The 25172-nt window shown below is 40.2% G+C and overlaps 1 protein-coding gene across 1 annotated transcript in view; it reads right to left on the bottom strand.

Moving 5' to 3' along the window:
- The window catches only part of NWD2 (NACHT and WD repeat domain containing 2), a 53152-nt gene extending 30868 nt beyond the window's left edge, over window positions 1-22284 (bottom strand). The window contains exons 1-2 of the mRNA XM_040065794.1: window positions 22134-22284; window positions 1793-1881 (exon numbers count right to left, since the gene is read on the bottom strand). Of these exons, the coding sequence (XP_039921728.1) occupies window positions 1793-1881; window positions 22134-22284 (240 nt within the window). The remainder of the gene's footprint in view (window positions 1-1792; window positions 1882-22133) is intronic.
- Window positions 22285-25172: the final 2888 nt, after the last annotated feature.

Raw genomic sequence — 25172 nt, 5'->3', positions numbered from 1 at the left:
GGTTATTTTTGTACATTTTCCTGCTTTGCTTCCACAGAAATGTGATAGCTTTCTAGCAGTTTTCTGAACTGTGTCAGTAGAGCTGTCTTTCAAACCTCGTATCACATAAAGATGCTCTTGGTGTTGAAACTATATAATAAAATAATTTGCTTCCATGAATAACAACTAGAGTAAACTTAATTATTTCTGCCCTAGAGAATACATTACAATCTGTTTGAAGAAAGACAAGTGTCCTCTCACAAAGTATTCAGTGGATTATGATCTACTTGGAAGAGACATTTCCCTCACCAAGATGTCTCCTCAAAGGTAATAGAAATAAGGGGTTGATATTTTTGATGAATGCCACATGGTAGTAACACAAGAAAAATATTATTTAAATATCTTTTGCTATTCTTTTTGTGTACCACTGTAGCTGGGACTTCCCCATCAGCTGATGAGCTAGGACCTTTGGATGAAATTCTTTTATAGCCATAATCAAAAATTACTGGAATTTATCACCAAGCAGACTCAGCAACTCCACTGTGAATCAGGGAATTAAAACCAAATATCCTAATTTAAGAACTTATTTTGATTAAAAACCAGCTGCATGTGCATCAAGAACAATACACTGGAACATGATGCTGTATAAAAGGCATTAACTGTTTCCAGCTAAGCTACACTGGAGTGATGAATTTCTGGGGTCACGAAGTATGCAAGGAAAACTTTTGGATGCAGAGCCAGAATTTTTGAAAACTGAACAACATTTTTACAACATCAAAAGCTGTATTTGTTTCTCTTAGCAGAGAAACAGTTTCAGGCCTGCTGACATATGAGGGACTGTGAATTAGGGCATACCTGATTTAAAGTACCAGTGATTTTAACAGTGATGCCAAAACCAGCTGTTTTAAATCAAATACAACTCTTTTTATTGTTACTTGGCTCTTGCTGAAGATGTGTATGTGTCTATGTCTCTCATAACACAAAGGGAAACATGAACTTACTTAAGCAATGGGAATGCTACAGTTGACATTAAAGAAAGCAAATTCCATAGTACATAATCACAATAAAAATGCACCAGATTCAATTAATTTTGGTAGTCAGCTTCGGTTTTCACCTGGTTAAATTATTTTCCACATTACAGCGGAACTTAAGTATGGTTTCTAGAAACACAACACAGTAATTCAGATGTAACATTATTTCTTTTTATATATCCTGAATATCTAAAATAGAGGTGGCGCTTTTTCATCTATTCAGAATTTACCTCAAATCTGCATGTAAAATAATTTAAGTACATCAAAGGCTGAGAGAGCTAGGCCTGTTTAGCTTTAGCCCAGAGAAGACCCAAATGAGAGGGGATTTTATCCAAGCATACAAATTAACCTAAAGGTGGGCGTCAAGAGGAAATAGCCAGGCTTTTCTTGGTAGTGGCAAGCAATAGGACAAGAGGCAAGGGCACAAACTGGTGCACAGCAAGTTCCACCTGAACATGAGGAGGAACTTCTTTACTGTAAGGGTGACAGTGCACTGGAACAGACTGGCCAGAGAGGGTGTGGAGTCCTCTTCTCTGGAGATATTCAAAATGTATTGCGATGCAATCCTATGCAACCTGCTCCAGGTGAACCTGCTTTAGCAGGGGCAATGGACTAGATGACCTCCAGTGGGCCCTTCCGACCCTAACAATTTTGTGTGTGATTCTGTGAAATAAAGTTTTTCGTAATTTCCTATTTTACCAGTGATACTTAAAAATGTTATCTGTTGTAAACAGAGTTAATTTCAAGATAAATAACGCATGATTCAATACAACAAAACCTACCTGAAATTCCAGGCCATAGTTTTCTCTGCAGAATTCTCTCAGCTTAGGATACACATGTTCTCTTAGGGCCCTCCTTTCTGCTATTGTATCTGTGTTGTGGAAAAAGACGCTATTAACACTATTTACAGAAACTCTTCTTTTAGTCAGGGATACAGATTTTTCACTTAAAAATGAACCCTTAACCCACACAGAGCACTAATAAAAATCAAGTGCTGGGATCTAATCCCCAACCTGTACGTTGTATAAACACATGGAAGTGTTAGCATGTGTAACAATACATGTAAGATCACATAAATGTGTTTGTATGTGTTAAAATTATGCTTCATATGCATTTCAATGTTGCAGCATGTTACAATTCAGTGGAGATGAATTAATTTTGTAATTCAGCAGTCAGAATTTCTTTATTGTTTTGACTTCTATTTAGTTTCCCGACAGCTGAATTTTACAAATAAGAAACACCATAGAAAAAGAGACATACCAAAGATGAAAGAGATCTCAATACTTGGAAACAAATCAGTAACACAAACTAACAATATTATCTCAAATGTGTAACTTTTTTCACCATCTTTAACAGTATCTTAAAATTATTATTTATCATTAATAGCATTATTTATCTTTTGCCTAGGTGATTCCTCCTATATACCACATACCATATACTCAGCTCTGATATGTTATTCTTACCATGCAAAACGACATGTTTTGGTAATGAGGTACAATATGGCAATGACACCAAAATGATTAAGTTCAGTACGTCCAGTTTAATCTGAACACATTTATATAAAACATACCACTTGCACAAACGGTCAAATATGAAGTAAATTTGGTTATTAGTGAAATTTTGTGTAGATAAAAAATTTTATTCTCTTTCACAAGACTATGATATGTGATGGATTTTGCTGTATTGTAACTGAGTTAAGACCACACAGAGATAGCACTGTTGTTGTTTCCAAAAATAGAACATAACTGTTGTAAACCACTAGCTCTGTGAGAGCCCTGTGATGATAAATGAAGTGTTAACTTATGAATGATGGAGAACATCTACTGCAGGTTACGCATTATTTATGTAACTGCACTAAAACTAAACAATAGATTACAACTGATTTGACGTTTCCCATATTGTTGCAAATAAGAGACATATATGCAAATCTAGCAATGCTCTAGAGCCACAGCTGATATATCTGAGTCAGATGTCTGTCTGTAGAATCATGGTCATAGACTTACAATGTTTTTTATCTTAAAAAAATCTAAGAGTGTGGCATTTATAACCTAATTTATTACACCAAACTAATAATATTCTTCTCACTATTTAAGGGTGTCTTTGAGATAGCACACACATATGTGGTATAATTACCGCTTATTTTAATGAACAGAAAGCAATCCAGAAACATCCAGAGAATTATTTCTCCTGAAATCTTCATCAAGGTAAAGAAAGTCTGTACCAAAAGGCTCAAAAGTACAATCAGGTCTAATTCAATTCATCTGAATTACCACAGCTCTTCCTTCACAAAATTTTGATGTGGAAAAAAGTCAGAGACACTTTCAGAAAACATCTCCTCTAAGTGGAATAATGTAATACAATGTATTTATGCTTTAATGTTTTAAAATATGCTACGCTTATGTGTTCTGGCAAAGGTCCAACAAGCATTAAAGTCCTTGCTACATCACAAGCTTTCCATTTGACTGTCCACACGCCAAGCAAGGCGAGATCCTAAATCTAAAGTGTAGAGCTCTTATATATCCAGTCTGAACACTAAGAGACCCTCCACTGGGCTACATTTGGATGAGCGTAACCTCAGTTTCTCTTGGGCAGTCATTACGCTGCTCTCCCTGACACTGAAGAGGCTGCACCAGGAGTGCTGTGCTCAGCTCTGGGCATCCCAAATCAGGAGGATGGGGAGGAAACTGCAGAGGCTACTGAGATAGATGCCAAAAGCACATGGCCTACACAGAGAGAAAGAGGGATCTGGGCGTGTCTAGTCCAGAAAACACTGTAAGAGGGAGCCAGTGCAGCCTACAATTACTTCTAAGGCTTTTACAAAGATGAGGGAGCCAAGCTCTTCATGCCAGATAATACAGCAAAGACAACGATAACATATTACATCTTGGAAATTCAGGTTGGACACCAGGAGAAGCTCCTCCATCCCTGGAGCTCTTCAAGACTGAACTAAACAAGTTCATGGTTGACCAATTTTCTGTTGACAGCACTTCAGGAGTGAAGTCAGCCCAGATGACCTGACTTGAGTACCCCTTGCAACATGCAGTGATCCTCAAGAGAACTTGCAGGTTTGGCTTAGTTATCCAGGCTGCTTGTACACTGCCTGGGAAGACTTTTGCTCCCATCTGGACTAGTGGGAGCAAAGCTGTAAAGTAAAATAGCTGGTGCCAAGGATTCAATATGCAAGCCGTATGTTCTTCGAGCCATTTTACTTTACACTGACCAACCCTCAATCCTCGGGAACATTTGGAATGCATTTGGTGAGAACCTGGAGTTAACTTCCTGTTTTGATCAAAAAGGAATCCAGTTCATGCACACCAAGGCCCCCTTATGATGTGACTGAAAGTATATTAGATAATGATCACGACGTTCACTTCACTTGCAGATCTTGCTGAATACAGACACATCCTACAAATATTTAGGAATAGAGTGAAAAAACCAGCACTCTCAGCTCAGAGCTGCCTGTGTCAGTACATAAAAGGGATGGATGAGCTGCTCCCTCCTTAGGATCCACAGTCATTAATTTTCTCTCATACTTTAGTGTCTAAGTCATCCTTCCCTTGCACAATGTAGTACACAGCTAATAAGGCTAATTAGTCAGAGGGTTGCACGATGCCAACACAGCAATATTATTTTGGCTCCAAAGCAATGGTGTTGCTGTACCTTGTGATAAAAGGTAAATGTGTAGTTTGCTTTATTTGAAATACTTCATTTTTTTACCTTCACAGTAACTGAGACCAGTCAGTGATAGAACACTATATATTCTATTTTCTTTACCTTAACACAGGCTAATTATGGCATGCAAGTTCATGAAAACATAGAGCATCATATCTTCATGATCAAGTAGAATAAACTATGTTGAAAAACTGACTTACTACTCAGTTACTGAGATAAACCGAAATGATTCTTGCCTTTTTAAACAAAAATCAATCATGACTACAGCTTTCTTGTTAAGGAAGCAACAATCCACAGTTATTGTTTGCAGTTACTTAAATGTGACACAGTAGACAGAATGCTCTTACTAGGGATATAAAATAGGCTAAGTTGCAAGAACAACAACAAAAAGGAAGTATGGAAAAAACCCAGAATTTAATAATAAACATAATTAAATTATAAATGGGAAATATTTTGCTAGACGTTTACAACAGATAAAACCATGTTCCCCTGCTTTTTGTTTATGCCCATAGGATTTATACTGCAGAACCCTGCTGGCTCTAGTTTTAGAACATGGTGCTGTTCCCTGCAGCTTAGCGTGTAGAGTCTTGTTCAGAAAATGAAACAACACACTGCAGGAGTAGTGCTACTTTGTAATATCTTAAAAATGAAATAGATAAAAAATTCCTTCAATTAGAACTGTGGTCTGGATAAGACACTTGGTGTACCCATTCTGTAATTTTATTCCTATCTCCATATCTAATTGGAATTTGAGTCTGGTGCTTATATTAATTAATTTTAAGAATTCCTGTATTTGAAATAAGCTTTGAAACTTTAGGGAAACAGAACTGTATATAGTTAAGGTGAACTCTGGTAATTAGTATGGATGGCAGATAAGCTGGTTTAATTAAATATAATCTAACTTGATTTAAAGTGACTGCAAATCTGTGAAGCTGGCAGTTCCTAATAACGTCACACAGGCAAATTCTACCTTCCAGGCTGCTGCTGCAGATGAACAGATTAACTAAATTACATTCTTCTAGCAGCCAAAATGAGACAGTAGTTGTGAGATGAGCTTTCTACACCTCTTAATGTTAATTCTGATACTCAGAAATACAAATAGCTCACAATAAACTGTAGGAATGACACTATATCTGAAAAAACATAAGAAAATACTTAAAAAAGACCCCCAACCCTAAACTCGTCTCCAGCATTTAAACAAGCCCAAACGCACAAGGCAGCGACTTGCTGAGTGCACATCTTCAATACAAGAGCCATCTCTTGCAGATGGATGCCTCCTAAACCATTCCATAACCACACTGTCCTGCCCACCCCACCACTTTGAACTGACTGAGAATGTCAGTGCATTGCCCCCTTCTCCTTGTGCTCCCCACGGTAATCCTGAGGACTCAACTGAATTAATCACATATCCTTTTACATCTCTTCTCCTGTTCAATAAACACAACTGTTTGTGTGCAGTGTGATTTCTGAAGGCTTGCAGCTCAGTCAAATCACTGCCAGTATTCATTAGAGTAAGCCAAGGTGCTGCTTCTCAGCGTGAACTATTTCCATGCCAAAGTTTGACCTTCAAACACAAGCTGTTCTGCTATTAAAGTCACTTACTTTATTTTTAATATAGCAAGTATGCTTTTCACTCTTGTGGAAGTAAATAGATGATGTGTATTTATAATGAGTTGCCAAACATTAATCTCTGGGATAAAATAAGTCATGGAAGACAGCCCTGTTGAAGAAAATTTCAAAATGCATATGCAAGTGAACAGAAAGAGTTAACATGGGCCTGATGGAAGTTGCCCATTTCCAAGCACCAGTTACTCTGTACGAAGACCAAACAGTCTATCTTCTTGCTGGTGCTGTACTGGTCTGAGTTCAGCCACAGTGATGTGAATGGCTGTTTTTATGTATGTGGGTTGCAGACACACATTGACTCTACTCAGTCAAAGCCTGATGCAGCTGAACAAGGGGATAGTTCAGCCCCATTCTCCTATCATGTATTGCAAAGGAGGTCCCAATGTGGGGACTTTGAGCCCCACTCTACCACGCTCAAAGGAGCAGCACGTTCAAGTTGACAGTCTGTTCATGGAAAAGTAAGGTGTGAGTAACCCTAACCATGCATGATGCAAGCTAAGGCCCTCAAGCAGAGGAGGATCCTAGCTGGGAGGGTGTTTGCCTTGCCATTCTTTGACTGACAGAGGAACATTGCAATTCCCAGCTTGAGAGAGCCACAGGAAAATTGTTGAGTGACATAACAAGTTGAGGCAGACAGCTGAACCTAGAAGAACAGAGTCAGGAAAAAAAAACAGAAAAAAAGAAAAAGAAAAAAAAAAAAGCTCTTGCAGCTGTTCAAGGCACCACAGAAGTGAATGTCATATGGGGTCACAGAGCTGTCTACAGGTGTCATCTCCAGGCAGTCACCCATGAAAGTGCAGCTCCTTATACACACAAAGAAACAATTTCTGTATCACCTCCTCCATTCTTGATGTTCTCGTGCTTCACAATGGGTCAGGACAGACCTGCTGGAGGTTTTCACCTCATGTCTTTCAGCCAACATCTCTGCTGCTACAGTCTCCTGCCCAATTCACACCGTTCCATTTATTAGCACATAATGCTGAAGTCTCTTGTGCAACTACAGAAGCCCTGGATGACCAGTGATCTTCTGATCTAGTCCTGAACACATGTCCACTAAGATATCCAGCTATTTACCTTTTCTAAGTTTTCTGAATGCTTAGATTTGATAGAAGGGTAGAATAGATGCTTGCCATAGGATTTTTTTTAATGCACTGCAATACTAAAAAAAGTGAGAATTTTATAACCATTCTCTATTAACTGCAGTGAGAATTCCTGCACTTTAGTTATCTAAGGTTAAAAATTACTTTGCAGAAGAGCCAAGAAAGAAGTGTCTGCCAAGCGTCTTAATGCTAGTACGTTCTTGACTCATATGACTGTTCAACTGAATTATTCCTTACAAACTGCCCTTTTCACTGATAATGCACAACAGCATTGTGTATTACTTGTGCTACTAAAAACTTCAAGGAGGTAACATCCCTAAATATTATGGAAAACTTGTCTCTGCAAATAATACCATAATAATAAGCAATTTTTATTTCTATAGTGCATTTCATCTCAGCATTTTGCAAGCAATAAGTGAGTTTGAATCGTGTAGCAGGTGAGAGAGGGGAAAAAAGACTTGAGCTCCCTACTACCCTTGCCTTCCTAGAAAATGAACTCCATAGACACTGTTGTAATTTTTTTCCCTTGGAGTTTCTGTGAGGAAATAGCATTAGAATGGCATCCAAAGCATCCCAAGATTATGTAGACCAGCAATGGGAACAGGTTGGTCTGGGTCGATTCTCTCAGTGTTCCTTCCCCAAACAACAATGCCAACCTTGAGGTCTCTACTGGCTCTCTGGAAGGCAAATTAGAAGCTGGACAGACTGAAGACCATCCATTAATCAACTGAACCCCACAGCTCACTAACCATCCAATTAAATTCTGATTAGCAAAACACTGCACCATTACTGTGATGTAACACAGCTGTGTGTCCCCACTCCACCTGATGGCTGGAGCTCTCTCATGAGATGTGCATGAAGTCTGTGTGACTCAACCTTCTCAGTTCTTAAAAAGACATAAATACAAGACTGGCCTAAGCATTTCAGCGCAAAGGAACATTTGTTTGTCATGAAAGTCAGAATAAATAATGAAAAATAACATTAAGATGGTAGGTAATTCTGAAATGTGTCTCTCAAGCAGGAAGAAATGACAGGATGTGATTATAAATTTGTGTTCTACACCAGAACACTTAAATAAACACACTTTCAAAACAAAAGACCTAACTAGGCAGGATTCAAAATGTAGGGTGTAATTATAAGCCTAAAACTTCTAGTTGCAGCAATTACCTCTTCTTTTTTAGCTCCAAAGCAAACAAAACCTGATTTTAAATGAGACACAGTTTTCTCTGAAACGTTCCATGTTGTCAGTTCAGTAAGATGACAAATGTAAAAAAATCACATGTACAGTAAGTGAACACATGCAATATGCATTTTTTAAAATTATGTTTTTAAAATGTTAATGGCCAGACTTCAGTGTCATTTGTAAAATAACCTGCATCTTGACTAATAATGTGCTTAACCAGTGCCACCTATTGGTTTAACAATAACACCCAAACAATTAAAAAAAAAAGAGCTGGTTAGTAAAATCAGAGCAGTGCAGACCCATGTTAAAGTAAAGAATTCAGCGGAAACATCAGTATTAAACTGATATAACAGAAGGGAAAAAGTGGCTCCTATACCTAAATATCAAGATTCAAATTTTCATTATTCACACAATTGTCTTCCCAATTTGAAACAAGTGTTGGTTTCTAACAGTTCTATTTTGTGTGCAGCATGCTTACATGAAACAAATTTGGAATCCAGAAGCTGGTGAAGTTAATGGAAAGATCTGCTAATCTCAGCAGATTTTAAATTAAGTTCTACACTTGGCATGGATTGAAAGCCTCTGTCTTTTGACACCTTACTGACTTCTGCAGTGTGCATAAAATCTCTCAATCCATAAATAAATCAACCTGATCATAAACAGTACATAACTCTTGTGTCACTCTAGTGGTGATGATACAGATGAGGACTCTGAAGCAGAATTTTATCTCACAATGTGGCCTAATGAACTCACATTTACCCCTTGGAACAGATCACCCTTATAAATAGATGTTTTCAAATAAAACAAGAAGAGTTAGGTAGACCTGAAATCCTTTCCCCAGCCTGCATATTCTCTGTAGACTGCTGCCTGGGTGCATAGGTGTCCTTGTGTCCTCTCACTGTGACTTGTGGCAAACATGGAAATGCAAACGTGTCTGTACACAAATGCTACAAACAGCAGGAGCTTCAGCGACACTGCAGCTTGAAGGCAGAATCTCTATGGGGGCGAGCTTTTTGCACTCTGCAAACTGCACAAGTGGAAGCATTCAAAAAAAGTCTAATTCTTTCATTTAATAAAACAAGTTAGGAAAAGCTCCTGAAAACATGACAATTTGCAAACCATTGCTGTCATACTATTTAATGATGTGACATGAGAAACTGAAGACACAGCACATTTAGAAACACCAAAATTAAGTCTGAAAATTGTCTCTGCAGAACACCAATGGTAATGAAAAATAAGCACTGGAAAACAACAAGGCCTGTTAGGACAAAAAATTGCTACTATGATCAAAATTAATGTAAAAGAAAAACTTCTTATGAAATCTAAAGGAGCCTGAATGAGTTGTGGAAAAATGACTATCAGAGGACAGAAATAAGGGCCAGTGCAATAACAGTCATGGGCAGAAATCCCATTCATTCATGAAGAGGTGCCAACTCAAACTTCAAAAAGTTACGGAATTTCCCAGAAAGCAGAAAAAAAGGCTTACAACACTGGGAAATGCTTTTAACAATTAAGCTGTGTACTGCAATAGCTTTGCTACTTCTTTTCTCACATCACTAGACCAAAGAGAAAACCACCAGGGTGTGTTACTAAGGCACTTTAGGTAATGAGGCTGTGGCATCAATAAAGTAAAGGGATGTCACAGACATTCTTCCTCATAATTCTTGGTTCAAGTGTTGGAAGAGACTGAAGTAGTATGTTGTAGGCTTTGAGAAAGCATAAAGCAGAGCAGAGCCCTAGAAAACCACAAGAAAGCCATCTCATAAAAGCACACACTTATTTCACAGTACAGTCTGGTACAGGACCATTAAATACACCTCATTCTGAGGTTAATTCCAATAAACACTTCTATGTGATTTTGCATCTGGCAGTACTGTAAAACAGTGGAACAGCTCTGCAAGCACTGCTGGCTCCCAAGTAATGCTGCCCTTCCCTTATCTAAATTTTCTACTTCAGGTGCACAAAGTAATGGAATTCCAATCCAGCTTGCATTCTTCCTTAAGTTTGATGCAATACAGCCATGGTTTGGGTCACTACAAAACTGGTGAGGTCAGCTGGGCCAGCTGGAAAAGCACAACTGATAAATGAAGCCTACTGTGTGGGCTTCAAGTGAAAGATGTGAAAACTGTTATGCCAAAAGATGAAAAAGTCTCAAACCTGACACTTTTGGGTGTGCAGAGGCACCCACATAAGAATAAGAGTTGCTGCTTGCTATCAGTGCAGTAGGTTTGCATCAATATAGTAGGAGTTTTCTTTGCAACAGATGTTTTTTTCTTGATGCTAAATGGAGATGATTAAATAACATCACTGAACAGTCAGAATAGCTCATGGCTGTTGTAGAAACTGTTACCAAAGATGAATAAATGAAATGACAACCCCAGCAAAGGAGAGCAGCTGCAAGAGGGCATTAAGTCCAGGACAATGGGACTACAGGAGGGAGGGATGCCAAAAAACCTGCAGCTTGCCTGAGGAAGAGGCTCTCAGCTGATTTTAAAGGAATACTTCACTTACTGACAGACAATTTCAACCTAGGTATTAACATCTAACATCCACTTACTGGCCCTGTTTTCAAACTCAGAATTCCAGGTAGGGTGTCTGCTGAAACTCATTGAATGTGGCCAAATAATTCACAAAGCTGGCTCATTTTGATGGATTATGTAATGTCTGAGAGGCGAACAGTGATTGACATGTAAAGGAAGAGTGATTTATCAGACCTCGTTCTCCTTACCCTTCCAATTCTAATGATTCATCTAAGCATTATTTTTAGTGAAGATTATATAATCCAGTCAAAAAGGCCATTTTTAATAAATTCCAAAATGTACATGTTTTTATCAGTCAAATATTCTTCTGATGCCTTGATTTTCCTAGATATTGCTTTCTTGCTCTAGGTTTTATTTCTTCTGTTGGCTAACCACATTTTGTTGGTTATATGTAAAGGTAACAGTAAATTTGCAGTTTAACCAACTTGAAGAGTTAATGATTGAAAAAGGACAACACATGTTCTAGTCATGTCGAGAAGCAGACGTAGTTGAAACAAGTAAGTTTAATTTTTCACAAATACCTTATTCAAGTACCATACAGAAAACTTCCAAATGGCATACCAATTTAATTAATCTGTGACTAAACTACAGAATGCTTCCCAGATTAGCACTTTCAAATTACTTTAGCCATCCTCCCCAACTCTTTACTCTTGTTTTCATGACAACAATTCCCAATGAGTTCTAACTACCTTTAAAGGAGGATAAAGACCCTCTGTGATACTATGGTCTCAATGTCAGTGTAGAATCTGGCTGAAAGGGTGGACTTCATTTCTCGCACTGCCAGACACTACCATCTTCCTCAGTGCCTACAAAGCTATTTGTCCCTTGGCCACAAAATAGAGAAAAAATAATCTTTTATCTGCCACACCTACACACAGTTAAAGGCAACTGAATCTATAACTGGAGATTTTGTTTGAAACTATTTTGAATTTACATAATGACTGTGAGTAGCTGTGGCATTAACATTGGAACACTATACCAGCAATGGAATTGCTTAATAGAATTATATAATATTATACATGGTTGATTATAGAAAGTGTAAAATAGAACAGTTTTAATTAAAACAGATAGAGTGTAAAGAGATTATTTGCATTTTATTTATTTTTTTTTTAAAGGAAGACTACATGATGAACTGTGTTTTCTACATGTCTTCTGTTCTCCTTTGAGAAGTATTCTTAAGTCACTGACTGACATTAAGCAAATCAGACCAACAAATCACCATGTAAATAAAGAGAAATCCTGTAAAGGAACCTCCTCCTCCCATTCATAAATAAACCACCAAAGCAAAAGCTGTAACATAAAGCCATAACTAGACACTTCATAAACGCCTCATTTTCAGAAAAGCTTCACCTGAAACAAGTAGACCACTGCAGGACATACAGCCACGAGAAAATCATCCTTATGGGAGTTTGTTCATTCATATTATTTATCTTCTGTACAGATTGAGTTCCTGACACAGTAAAAGGATGAGGAGGAAGAAACTGGATTTGAGTAATTTGTGATAAATTGCTGCAGCAGCCCTCTTGTTAGAGGGTAGAAACGAGCTGAGACACAGACTTCTTGTTTATCACAGCATGAAAAGGGTCCTGATTTATTCCTCTTTACAGCTCAGCCATCCTGACTCCAGCTATTCACTGACTGGCTGCAGCAAGCTCCTTCTGTAGGTTTCCCTTGTAGCCTCTGAGTGCTGGTTATTTCCTGCTAAACTATGGCTGCATGTATCAGTTTGCAGACTATGACTGCAGACTCAAGCAACAGGTTCTAAGTGCAGACCCAGAGTGGCCTCACAGCAGTGATTCTCTCTCCTCCCAAGGTCCTTCTTCTTCATGGTTCCCCTCAGCAGCTAACCCACTCCCTTTTCTCACACTTATCTTTATTGGATATAGCTGTGACTCATCAGGGGTGAGGCTGCATTGGGTAATTAACACAGCTGTTACTTATCGGGGGCGAGGTCACCTGTATTCCCTTCTCCTACAAATAATTACATACACCAGTTACTGAAAGTTACTGAAACTCATTTTAAACAAGGAAGTTTTCAAGAAATTTTTTACTTTTGGTAATTTTATTGACTAATGAGCTTATTTTGTGTCTGTATGTTGCTTGTAAGCATGACTGTAATGCTACTGAATGCATACCACTGCAGCATGCCGTACAGTCTGCTTTCCTGTGTATTAACTGGTTTGGAGACAGCTCACGAAGAGTGAGATGATCTGTCAGGAATGGCACAGGCATGTGTGCTCCTGCTTCAGACAGGAGGACAGATCTGAAAGCCTCAAGAGGTCCCTTACAGCCTGTCCTGGGTTACAATGTAAGATGTGCCCAAAGTATGTATTCTATCACCATCTACATGAGATGTTGAAACTAGGTTGGGCACTGTTTCCCTTGTCCCCTCTCTCCAGACTATCTTCTGTTAATGGCCCATCAATGCCTTCCTGCATGACTCACAGATAACTCCCTCCAGGAGCTATCTCTGTTTAATGGGCAATCAAAGACCCATTACAAGACTGATAAAATTATATCAGCCCGTTGTGAGATGCTCCGCCCAGTGGGAGGAGTCAAGCATTCCCACCTGGATATAATCTGGGATTTGGGACAGCACAGGCAGCCTTACCCACTGGATTCCCTAGAGGACAAGAGCTATCAGACCTTTCTGCAGGAACACTGCTTCAACAAGACTGCTTCATCTGGACTGCTACCACCATGGTGTCAGGTTGTATTCTGACTCTGTCAGTGATCTTTTCTACCATTGCATGTGTCTTATTTTGTTTTACCTTTTTTTTCTCTCCTATTCAACTGTTTTTTTTTCTGACTTGGAGTCTTTTGCTGGTTTTGCCTTCAAGCCAGCACACAGCCCCTGTAGTCTGTGATTTGCACAACAAAAAATGACTAATGACATAGTTGTCTAAGGTCCCATGGACCTCTGTTACAGCCACAGACACTGCTTTAGATGGCATGTCATAGAACTCAATGGCACTAACTTTGCTCACCACCACATGCCCAATGTCTTAGTTCTTTATAATCCCTTAGTTCTTTAACATCACATGGAAATAACTTGCATTTCAAGGTAAATCATGATCCAAATTTTGCTAGTGTTCTCCTTTCACTCATCCTTTCACCTTAATGTTTTGTAAAACATTACTAGTTCAAGACTAAATAAGAATTTCACAAATAACATTGCTATGTATCATACATATACTATAATAACTGTCTATCTCAACATGTTGGAAATTCATAAAGCCTAGATGAGACTGTGAAGGTACTCAATTGCTAGTAGGGTGAAATGGGCTCTATTAATAAATATTTACAAGGGTTTAATCATAGCACAGAGGAATGTTACTATACTGAAGACTGCAGCTCTGCCACCCCAGGAAATGCTCAGAGCTGGCTGAACAAGAGTATTTGACAAGCTCTAACAGTTTGGAATTTGACCTGTTTAGCTATTTGATCAGTCCCAATGATTGATACATACAACGGCATGAGCCTGGATTAAGTTCAGTGTGGAAGTCTTGCCATTTGCAAGTCTTTCCAGTTTCTGGCAGGAAGAGTATTTTGAACACTGATAAATCTAGTTTCTAAGGGGTAACTTTTTTCTCTAGATGCATATTCTGCACAAGAATGACTGTAGCTGCTCAGGTCTAAGGTCTGACCAGCACAGTGTCCCGTCTTCAACAGAGGGCAGTAACAAGTGGTGACAGAGGGAGTTTAAGATCAGGTCAAAGATAGATGGAGCCACTTAATTATGGTGGTGATGAGCTGGCTTACAAAAGTTGCGTTAGGTACATGTCCTCCTTACCCAGCACAGCAGCACACACATGGTATGCTCCAACGATTTGGGCATTCTTACTATTTACCCTGTTACACTGCTTGTTTTCAGCTACCTGTGATTCAGTCCTACTCCCCCTTTTGACTACCGATTTTGTAGGTAAAAACTCTCTGATTCAAACCCTATATTAATGAGTAGTGTCAGGTCTTATTTTAGAGAAGCACTGACACAACAATGATTAAATTGTGTCCCCTAATTCTATCTATTATTATCCTTCTTTAATTAAAATTCCAGTAAAGGGATAAACCAGTTTTCTTGAACAGTGCTGCCTATATTAAAATCTGCCAGATTTCTTTTAATCCATGCACATGACTATTTATGATATTATATTTATATCTACCACCTTCAATATATTAAAACCTTAAATTACTGTAGGTGGATTCTACTGATGTATTATTATTGCAGTCTGAAAGGATATCGCATCACAAAATACTCTTTCAGCTGCTAAACTCGAAGAAATTTCATTTGTTTTAGGTGAGAAAATTACCACTTGGGCACTGTCCTCATATCTTGAATTAGAAGTTTGGTAACTCCTTGAATTTTTCTTTATATGACATATATTTTAAAATTCTCCAAACAAAACTTATAGTCTAATATAGGATTTTCTCTTGCGTGTTCACAAATCTGTGGACACATGCCCACACAGTCACGTATGCAAGTTTCTTAAGAGGAATTACTTTGCTGCATAAGCTTAGAGATAGGATGCCAAGTTATGCAGTTATGTTCCTTTTGTACTACACTGCTCTTATGTGATTACACAAATCCCACCACAGAATACACGTGGCCTCCTTGAAACAGCCTTGGAAATCCTCTTCAGCTTTCGGCCCAGCAGACTGTAGCTCAGCGGAGAGGTCATCTCACTGCCCTTGAGCAGGCAGAAAAGCAGCTCCCCTCTCTTGACCAGAGAAGGCACTGGGACGCTGCCTGCTTGGTGCTGTCTCTCATTTAAAGGTCTCATACCTTGCTGAGGGAGCAATTCACAAAGAGGATCTGATTCAACACCACCGTTCTTTATCTAATACATTATCTGAGAAATTAATATCATATGGAATTTTCACCCTTTGTTTCATTGTTTCTCACCATACTTAGAAACTGTGTCAAGGGTCCAGAAGCTCCCCTTCATCACTGAAAGAAAGCCACTGTCCCCAAGAATGAGGCATGGTCTAGCATGCAAATACATCTGAGGAAATAAAGCAACATTTGCCAAGTTAAGAAGAAAAAAAAAAAAAAAAAAAAAAAAGAAATCGTAGGTTCTGCTTTGCTTTAATATTATTTCTTCAACACTATGAAAAGCAGTCATACTCCTCTGTAATAATGTGAATAGCATTCAGCAAAATCTAGGCAGCTCTTCAGTATTGCTAGAAATACAACCTTGAGTGATACCCTTTGAACATACTCAGTTCTCACAAGAGAACTGAGCACTACCAGCAAGTTTGAATATAGTCTATGACAGTGTGACTTGAGAGTCACACATCCATTTATCATCCTACACAGTTTAGAGTATTTTATATAATTTATGTATATGTGTGCATAAGTGTGTATAGACAACTACAGATACACACAATTATGGAAAATTACAATTTTAGTATTTTTAATATTAAAATAATGGACATGTGGTGAAAAATTTTAAGTAGATAGAGTAAATACCTAATCCATTTGAAGCTGATCTTCCAGGTGTTGCTACCAGGAAGATGAGTGAGTTTCAGGTAATTTTGCTTATTTCTAAACATCAAGAAGCCACAAACCCAACAAATTACACAGCTTGCTCTTTCACTAACACCCCCAGCCAACACCTCTTGATTACAGTATTGTTGCCAAATGCACATCCTGCCTTTTGAGTACATGAACAAAAATTTTGTGGAAAATTAAACAAAAGTTCTCAGTGTTGCCATTTGCATATTTGGTACGCTTAGAGCAAATCCTTAGCTCAATCCACAGGCTACATAAGAAGATAACCCACATGATGAACAGGAGGACATGAAAAGCAGTTTTTCCCACACAGATTGTCAGATTATTATTTCCTTCATCTACTTCTCATCATCCATCTACTTCTCAAAAAACCATCTTGTAGTGGTTGGTCCTGCCTTGCCAAAAAAAAAAAATATATAATAATAATAATAATAATAAATATATATATATATATATATACAGCCTACACAAGACTTGGTCATACGGTCTCAAGAAAAGTCAGATCTTGCTTTTTGCACAACCACACCAAGAATGGAGTTATTTCATAGCGTAAGGGAAAAGGGAAAATTATACATAGAAGCAGAAGTACTGAAAATGGCAGGTTTCTTTCCAATTTAAGAAACTGTTGGTATCTCTAACCTCTGAAATAAGGAGGACCTCCTGAAATAAGACATATTTCAAGTCAAGGTTCACACCAAACCTGGGTACCTGAATGATTTTTCTCCCCCAGACTCAGATACTTTTTCTCTAAAACTACTGAACTCCATTTTTTTTTTTTTCCCCAAGAAGTAGCTTGGGTTTTGACTCTTAAACGCTACAGTGATGTGCATCACACAAAACCATAAATACATACAAAATTAGGTAACCAGAACTAACATTTAGCACAAAAAAAGTCCTGTAGTTATTTGTCTCCACATCTCCGCAACACCTCCTTTGCAATTTCATACACTTGAACATCTGTGGTTTTCTTTAGCTAAGAAATAAATTCCACTCAGATTATATAAAATTGCCTTTATAAAAAGATCTTCATGTAACGTATCCAAATAGGGACACCATATGGTATTTTGGGACTGGTCAGAACGGACCATCATTAACTAAGCATTATTCCGGCTTTTGAGTATCTTTCCACTTTAACATTTTCTCAATTATATTTTCCTTAAGGAAAACAGTATTTCAGGTAAAAATAATATAACACACCTCGAATGTGCTAAAAATGCCAGATTATGTCTTTCTGTTATCACATATGGCAATAACTTTGTAATTAAAGCAATCATAATCCTTCATCTGTTTTATCTACCATCATGTTCTAAACTACAAATTCACATGACTTTTTTTTCTTTCTCAGCTACATCAACATTGATAAAAACACATGTAATCCCTGCAAAGTAGCCTTCAATAACAGGTCCAAATAAAAACACTGGTAAGACCTGTTTCTGCAGTCATTATTTAATTTTTCTCTAGTCAGCAAAATGAACTGCTGGTGGCAATTTTGCTGTACGTATCATGAGAATATAAGTAAATTTGACATTGAATACTTATACTTCACTAGAGTTGACTGTTTTTCAAATTAATACAATGTCAATGGAAATAAACTAAGGTGAAAAACTGAATAATAAATCAAGAAAACTCAAAGTTATTCCATAGTATAAGACAATGAAACCTCACTCCATAAATTCATGGGGAACCTGGTGAAGTTCCAGCTGTACAGGTTGGGTTATACTGTGCTTGTACAATGGAATCATTAAAGTGGTGGTAATATCAGTAGTATCTTCTAATGGAATAAGATCTGAATTTTATATTTCTTCATGTATACATGTATACATACAAGATTGTTAATCATGTCAAAATTAGTAGTTGGTTTAACAGTTTTAAAAAATGGTACTAGAGGCACAGAAACCATAAGGAATTAAACAGGGCTGTTAAATCAAAGCTTGTTCATGATCTCATCAAAGTTGTTTGTTTGTACAACAGAGGGTATTAATAGGCCAAAAATGGTTAAAAACTATTAACAGTCAAAATCCAGTAACAGCAATCCAGTGCTGGAACTTAGGAAGAACACAAGGGTGCTGCTCAGAGGAGAGTGCAGGATGTAGCTGAGTGAGTAGCTGGGAAAAACACCATCCTTACCAAATGAAATGCTAGGTGCAACCCTATTTACACTTCAAGATGAGGCTGGCTAACACCACCTGTGTCAGGACACACTCAGGCTCTATATAAACGTATTATCATCCTGTCTGCAGTGGAACCACCTGTGTGTAGGATTTGGCTTTATACACATCTCTTGTCGGTGCATTAATTTGTTTCTACTGATTTCTAAGGCATCTTCACAACTAAAACTCCAAGAGCTCAGAGTAAAAAAAAATTATCCGTATCTTAACTAATTGAAGCAATAACAAGACTTTAAGTCAAACTAGCAAAGGGCTGATTTCCCCACTTCAGAATAACCAAAAAAGATTTAAAATGTTCAGAGTCTTGACTGCTTGATCCAATTCACTGGATTTCATTTTCAAGACAAATTCCTAACTCCATTTTAGGCACCAGTCTCAATGAGAGCTCGTAATATTTCCTTACACCGCCACATAACTTCTTGAAACAGCCAACTTGGCAACTCAATTTTCTATTTGAAATATTGACAAGAATCGTTGGAACCTATGTTCTGAACCTATATAGGGTATAGGGCTGATATCTCAGTTCCATATAATGGAACCATATGGGAATTTGTACCTGTTGTTTTTCACATTAACTGTATTAATGGCAGGCATCTACACAGGCACTAGTGAGTAGCAGAGAAACTGTCATTAACTGACTTGCTGTTAACAGTTCACAGATTTCTACATGGAACAGTGAAGCACTTATTACAATCAGGCAAATATGATTTACTTATCACTTTGAAATAATGAAAATATCTTGAGAAAACCAAAATCAATAAAAATCTTCAACCTCTCTTAGCCAAAATGCCTACTTAAATGCATATTCAAAATATTGCTGATTGCTTATATCTACTGAAATGTGAAAACAGATTCATTTGTATTCAAATTATAGAGGAACTTCCACATCCTTGAGAAAACAAGACTACAAAATGAAGCAATCTTGCTCCTACTACCCATGCTCACTGCCTCCACTCGTTCTTTTTAGGGACTTCAAGTTGAGAAATTTTTCAAATAACCACTTGTCTAGTTGCATAATGAAAACAATGTATTTCAGTCATACTAAAGTAGGTTTATAAAGGACAGACCAAACACTGATTACCAGAGTTCTCCCCTACACACTTACTTAAATATAATATAAGAAAACCTCTGTTAGGTTTGTACACTTTCAGTGGTAGATAATTTTTTCTTGTGACTGCTAGCAGAATTAATCCCTATGCTTTTCTGATATCACAGTTCAAGTCTAACTCTGTGAGTCTAGGGGCTCTCTGCCCTTTTCAAGAATGCTCTGCATCAAGAAGAATGGGTATAAACTGTAGTGATATGCTGAAAATTAACAAGAGAGGCCTTAGTCATGCAAATATAAATTGTAGTTAAGGGTTTGAATGTGTTAAAAGGTTTATTGAGTAGGAATACTTCAACCTATTCAGAATTTTTGTACCATGAACTTTTTCAAGTGTTTTACCAACAACAGTTCCACTTCAATGTACTTTACTAGATGATGTCTAAACCCCATTATAGGCTAATTCCTTGTTTATCCATGTTTCCTCTTCCAAAAGTCACATTCAGTCAGTAACAGTTCAACAACAGTGCTTTCACCAATACCTAGTAATGATTTTTTGTCATTGAGAGTCCTTAAATGTTTGTAAACAAAACCTGTAACCACTCTGAAATTTTGGTTCCCTACGATAATTTTTAAAAGCAGGAACTATGTCACAGATAAAATATTTGGCATGAGGAGTGTTAATCGTTGTGACCATATCAGACCACAAGAAAGATAATTGTAAACAATCCTAAAATGTTTGAATTGTTTTCTTTCAGTGCTGTGATATTTTTACAGCCGATTATTTTCAAATTACTATTTTAGGGTAAAATCCTGGAAATGGACATATATGACTTTAAATCTCAACCCTCAAAATGAGTTTAGTGGGTTTTCTATTTTAACAAATACCAATCTAACATATCAAGCTACCCTAAATGCCATTCACATCAAATGCAGAGGCTTTAGCAGCATCCCAGTTAAAGCAATGCTGGCAGAAATCCATTTCTAATGAGTAACAGATCTTCTAAAAATCCACAGTAATTTTCTTTCAGAGCCAAATAGACTTTTTTTTTCAATTATCACTATTTTTATATCTCTTTGCTTAGATTGCAGCAATAAACTGCAAACATCTTCATGCCCTCCTCAAAGAATGTAATCTTTTTAAACAAACAGGGATGTTGAATATGAGAGCTGAGAGCTTCCTTGTGTTGAAAGCTAGTAAGAAGTGCTGGAGGTGTGGGAATTCTTCAAAGCAGCACTACGCCCAGTTTTTTTTGCTTGTGAGCACTATTTCTCATACTCCCATAAGTATTTGTGCCAAGACAATTTTTACTTCAAAGTTCAAACTATTTTTTCGTTTCAGGCATGATTTTCAGATCTCCAGCGTTTGCATAGAAGGTGACAGTATTGTTGAGTTACAAGTGTTGGGGGAAAGGTGGTGGGTGGTGGTGTGAAAGATAATTGTGAATACAGTGGGCTCATTTTTTACAGACAAGCAACGTCATAAGTGTGAACGCTTAATTTATTATTTCTGTGCTTGAAGTGGGAATATGCTTCAGCAACTCCTATCGTACAAGTGGGAATGACACCTCCTGAATGTATGCAAATTCCTCGAATCAAAGGGTAATTTTAAAAATAGGCTTTAAACAGCAGGATGCCTAATTAATTCAGATGCTGGGTATACGACCCCGACTTTATTAAGCTAAAACTGCAGGTTTCAAGGCATGCTTCCTTGGAAGCAGAGTACAGCCGGGATCAAAGGATCACCCTAACCATCACCTCAGCCGGCTAAGACCTGCTTTCCTTGTGCTATGAAATCTATCGGAAACTCTTATTAAGCAGGCCCCCCAGGAGGGCTCTTCAAAAAATCCGCCCCCCCCCGTCGAAAAGCCTGCCCTTCGCTAGAAGGCAGCTCGTGTCTCCAGACCCCCGTGTGCCCTATAGCTCCGACAGCGCAAAAATAAGAGGATGCCCCGCGCCCCGGTGCCTTTCAGGGGTGTCATTTACGGCCGCAAAACTTAAGGAGCGGAGTACACCGGTGCCTCCGAGCCGCTCTCCGAGCTCGTACACCCGCACCCAGCAAAACCCACCCCGCGGCCGCCTGGCCCCGCGCCCCACACCGCCCGTCCCCGGCCCGGCCCGGCGAACACGCGGGGCCCTGGCCGTCCGCTGCCGGGAGGGGATGAGCGGGTCTCGGCCACGCCGCGGGCCCTGAACGGGGGTGCCCGGGAGCAGCGGCGGCGGCGCGGGCGCTGCGGGCGGCAGGGGGAGCTGCGGGGCGGGCGCGGCAGCCGCGGTTACCTTCGGGGTTGGCGCTGATGAAGACGCGGACGCTCCTGCCGCTCGGCGCCAGGTGGGACGGCAGCGCGGAGAGGTTGCCGGAGAACGCCGCCCGCCGCAGCGCCGCGTCCCGCGGGCAGGGCGGCCTGCCGCCCGCCCCGGCCGGCCACATCCCGCAGGGAGAGCCGCCGGCTCAGAGCAGCCCCCGGAGCGCCGCGGCGGCGCCGGCAGCTCTCGCCGCCGGCTGAAGGGCGGCGGCCATACGGACCCTCGGGCTGCCCGGGGCCGCGGGGCCGCCGCCCGGCGCCGGAGCGCTGGGGGGAGCGAGGAGACGAGGCGCCGACCGCCCCCCGGGCCGCTCCCTCGCGGCGGCCGGCGGCGAGGAGGGCGCGGGCGGAAAAGTTTGCGGCGGAGCGGTGCCGGGCGCGGCGGGGGCTGCGGCGCGACGGCGGCCCCGCGGCGGCAGCCGGACCCCCAGCGCCGCCACGGCCGGCACGGAGAGCGGCGGAGGCTGCGCCGGGAGCGCGGTCTGGCCGGCGATCGCTCTGATTCCCCCTCCGCCAGCGAGGGTGTGCGGTGTCCAAAGCGGGGACGCCTCCGGTGAGGCTGTCGGCGCCTTCGCTCCTCCGAGTGTGTCACAGCTCCGGGATCGGATTTTTATAGGAAAACTGCTGCCGGCTCATCCTTTGGCCTCGGAAGAGTTCAGAGCCCTTCTTGTGTTCCGTAATCTCCCGCACAGGAGTCCCACCTGCTCAGATACAAAAGAGAGATGCTCTTGCTGCTTTTTTCTTTCCTTTGTTTTTAATCAGTTATTTATTTATCGGAATAAATGAAAAGCTGCGGTTTGAAGAATGAAAGGGACAGGAAGCAGCGAGACGCGCCGCCGGCGGGATGCGGTCCCTTTGCAGCAGTCAGTGGCGGGGCATCCCGTTGGGCAGCGCCGATGAAATATTCAGGAGGGCGGCGGGGTCGGGCCGCGGCTCCGCCGAGCGCGGGGCGGTGCGGAGCCGAGCGGTGCCGTGCGGTGCCGTGCGGTGCGGCGGCCCCAGCCCCAGCGGGCGGCGAGCCCTGGGCGAGCCGCGGAGTTTAGAAACCTCCCCGGGAGGGGCGGGCAGGCAGGGGCAAGGCAGCACGGCGGAAAGGAGGGGCTGGGGGGGCAGGGGAGGGGTGGGCACGGGGCTGCAGATACACTGATGGGTCTGGTGGCCGTGAGAATCCCTTCTTGGGAGAAGGATGGAGACTTCGACAGAGGGATTTATCAAACGCTCTGCAGGTGTTTGTCAGTGTTTGAAAGGCTGGAGAAAAAAGTCTTTAACGCGGGTGGTATTTATTCACTTTACTTGCTGTAACAGATACAAAGCTGATTTATGTATTTCCATATATATAACACAATATTTACAATGTATACAAAGCAATCTTACTATGTTTTGAAACGCAGTATCTAAGACCTGTACTCGGTTGCGTTACCCCCTGCGCTGCCGTGGTCCCAGCCGGACGAGTTGCCCGCTGTGGCATCAGTAGGGGAGCCTGAGCTGGCTCTTGCGGAGGCAATGCTACTAAAGTAGGCGAAAGCAAACTGCTCAGCTCTGTTTCAGAAACGAAGGTGACAGCCAGATGGGTTCCTTAAGTACTGATGAGCAGATTTGTTTAAAAAAAAAATAAAAATCCTGATTTCTTAAAGAAATATGACTAATGCAGAATTGCATCACGTATGTATTTGCATGTGAGTAGATTCGGTGCTGTTTGCTTGCTGTTGCTTTGTTAGTTCCGCACCCCATAAATTTTGGGCTGATTTCGAACAAATGAAACAGAGGGTATATTCTGAGATATTAATTCTCAAAGAACATTTCTATAACTTCTGTGAACATAGCTGGGCAGGGGAGAATGTGCTTATGTGCAAAAAGGAAAAATATGCAACATATATTTCAACCATTAATACTGAAATGTCAGCATTGGGCAGAAGAGTTGTGGGACTGTTGGGAACTGAATGTCCAGGAATTGGAAAATTCCCACTTTTAATCCAAATGTATTTCTGTAGGATTCAGGAGTTTGCAATAAGGAGCTAATCTCATTTGAAGCCTGTCATGGTAGACATGCATATTTATCTTCTCTCTGGATTCTCTGATGCTCTGTTTAAGAGAAGCCTGAAGCTTTGGTGTAATTCAGTTTAAAAATCTGACAGTCATGAGATGCAATTCCCTAGGAAATGAGGCTTCATATATGTCATTGCCTACAAAACTGTTGGTCTTAGCTGCACTTCCCTTAGCCTTTGTGTAGCCAGTATGCTTAGGCATGCCTTTTTCTAGCTGGTGTAATGAACAGGTAATTTCTATAATACAGAGATGAAAAGCAGCTCCTTGAGGCTGCAGAGAGTTAATGAGTGAACAAAGGAAATGATTTATAGTGTGGGCTGAGTTACGTCTTACGTACTTTGCTGAGACTAACTCTCAGCCTAGCTATCTCCTTTGCTTCTCTCGCATAAACTACTAGGCAGTTCTTAAGTAGGAATTTGCTTGTGGAAGCAGCTCCTGGTAAGCATGCAGAGACTATCACTTCATACCGCTGCTGCCTTAGTGGTATCATTTTCTCAGACAGCTTCTTTGGAAGATGAGGCTCATTGATCTACCCCTTTACCATGCCAGCCATAATGCAGTGTGTTTTTAAGACTCTTTGGCAGTCATCTTTACTAAGTTGAAAACCTGAGTTTGCATAATTTGAATTCTTTTGAAGTTTTATCTTTGACAGTGTTGACAAAAACATCAGCTTTTAACTGAATAGATTGTTTCATGAACCCAGGCTGAATGAAGTGGGACCAGGCGTATCACTTCCAGCTGTTCACCCTGTCTGTTTGTTGCCTGGCTGATGCTGTGCTGGTGGCAGGCATAGCTGTGTTGCATATGAAGGAGGCAGTCAGTGCAGCTCTGAGCTGCCACTGTGCAGCTCAGAATTTGTGCTGATCTATATTACTATTTTGATCTGTATGCTGGATTGCCTTTATGCATGACTCAGCTTCCTGTCACGGTAGCTGCCACCTCTCTGAAAGCTGAAATGGACAGATGC

The sequence above is a fragment of the Hirundo rustica genome, chromosome 5 (assembly GCF_015227805.2).
Source record: "Hirundo rustica isolate bHirRus1 chromosome 5, bHirRus1.pri.v3, whole genome shotgun sequence".
In the NCBI taxonomy this organism is placed as follows: domain Eukaryota; kingdom Metazoa; phylum Chordata; class Aves; order Passeriformes; family Hirundinidae; genus Hirundo; species Hirundo rustica.
The sequence above is the reverse complement of the archived record's forward strand: the minus strand, read 5'-3'. Positions and strand labels throughout refer to the sequence as shown.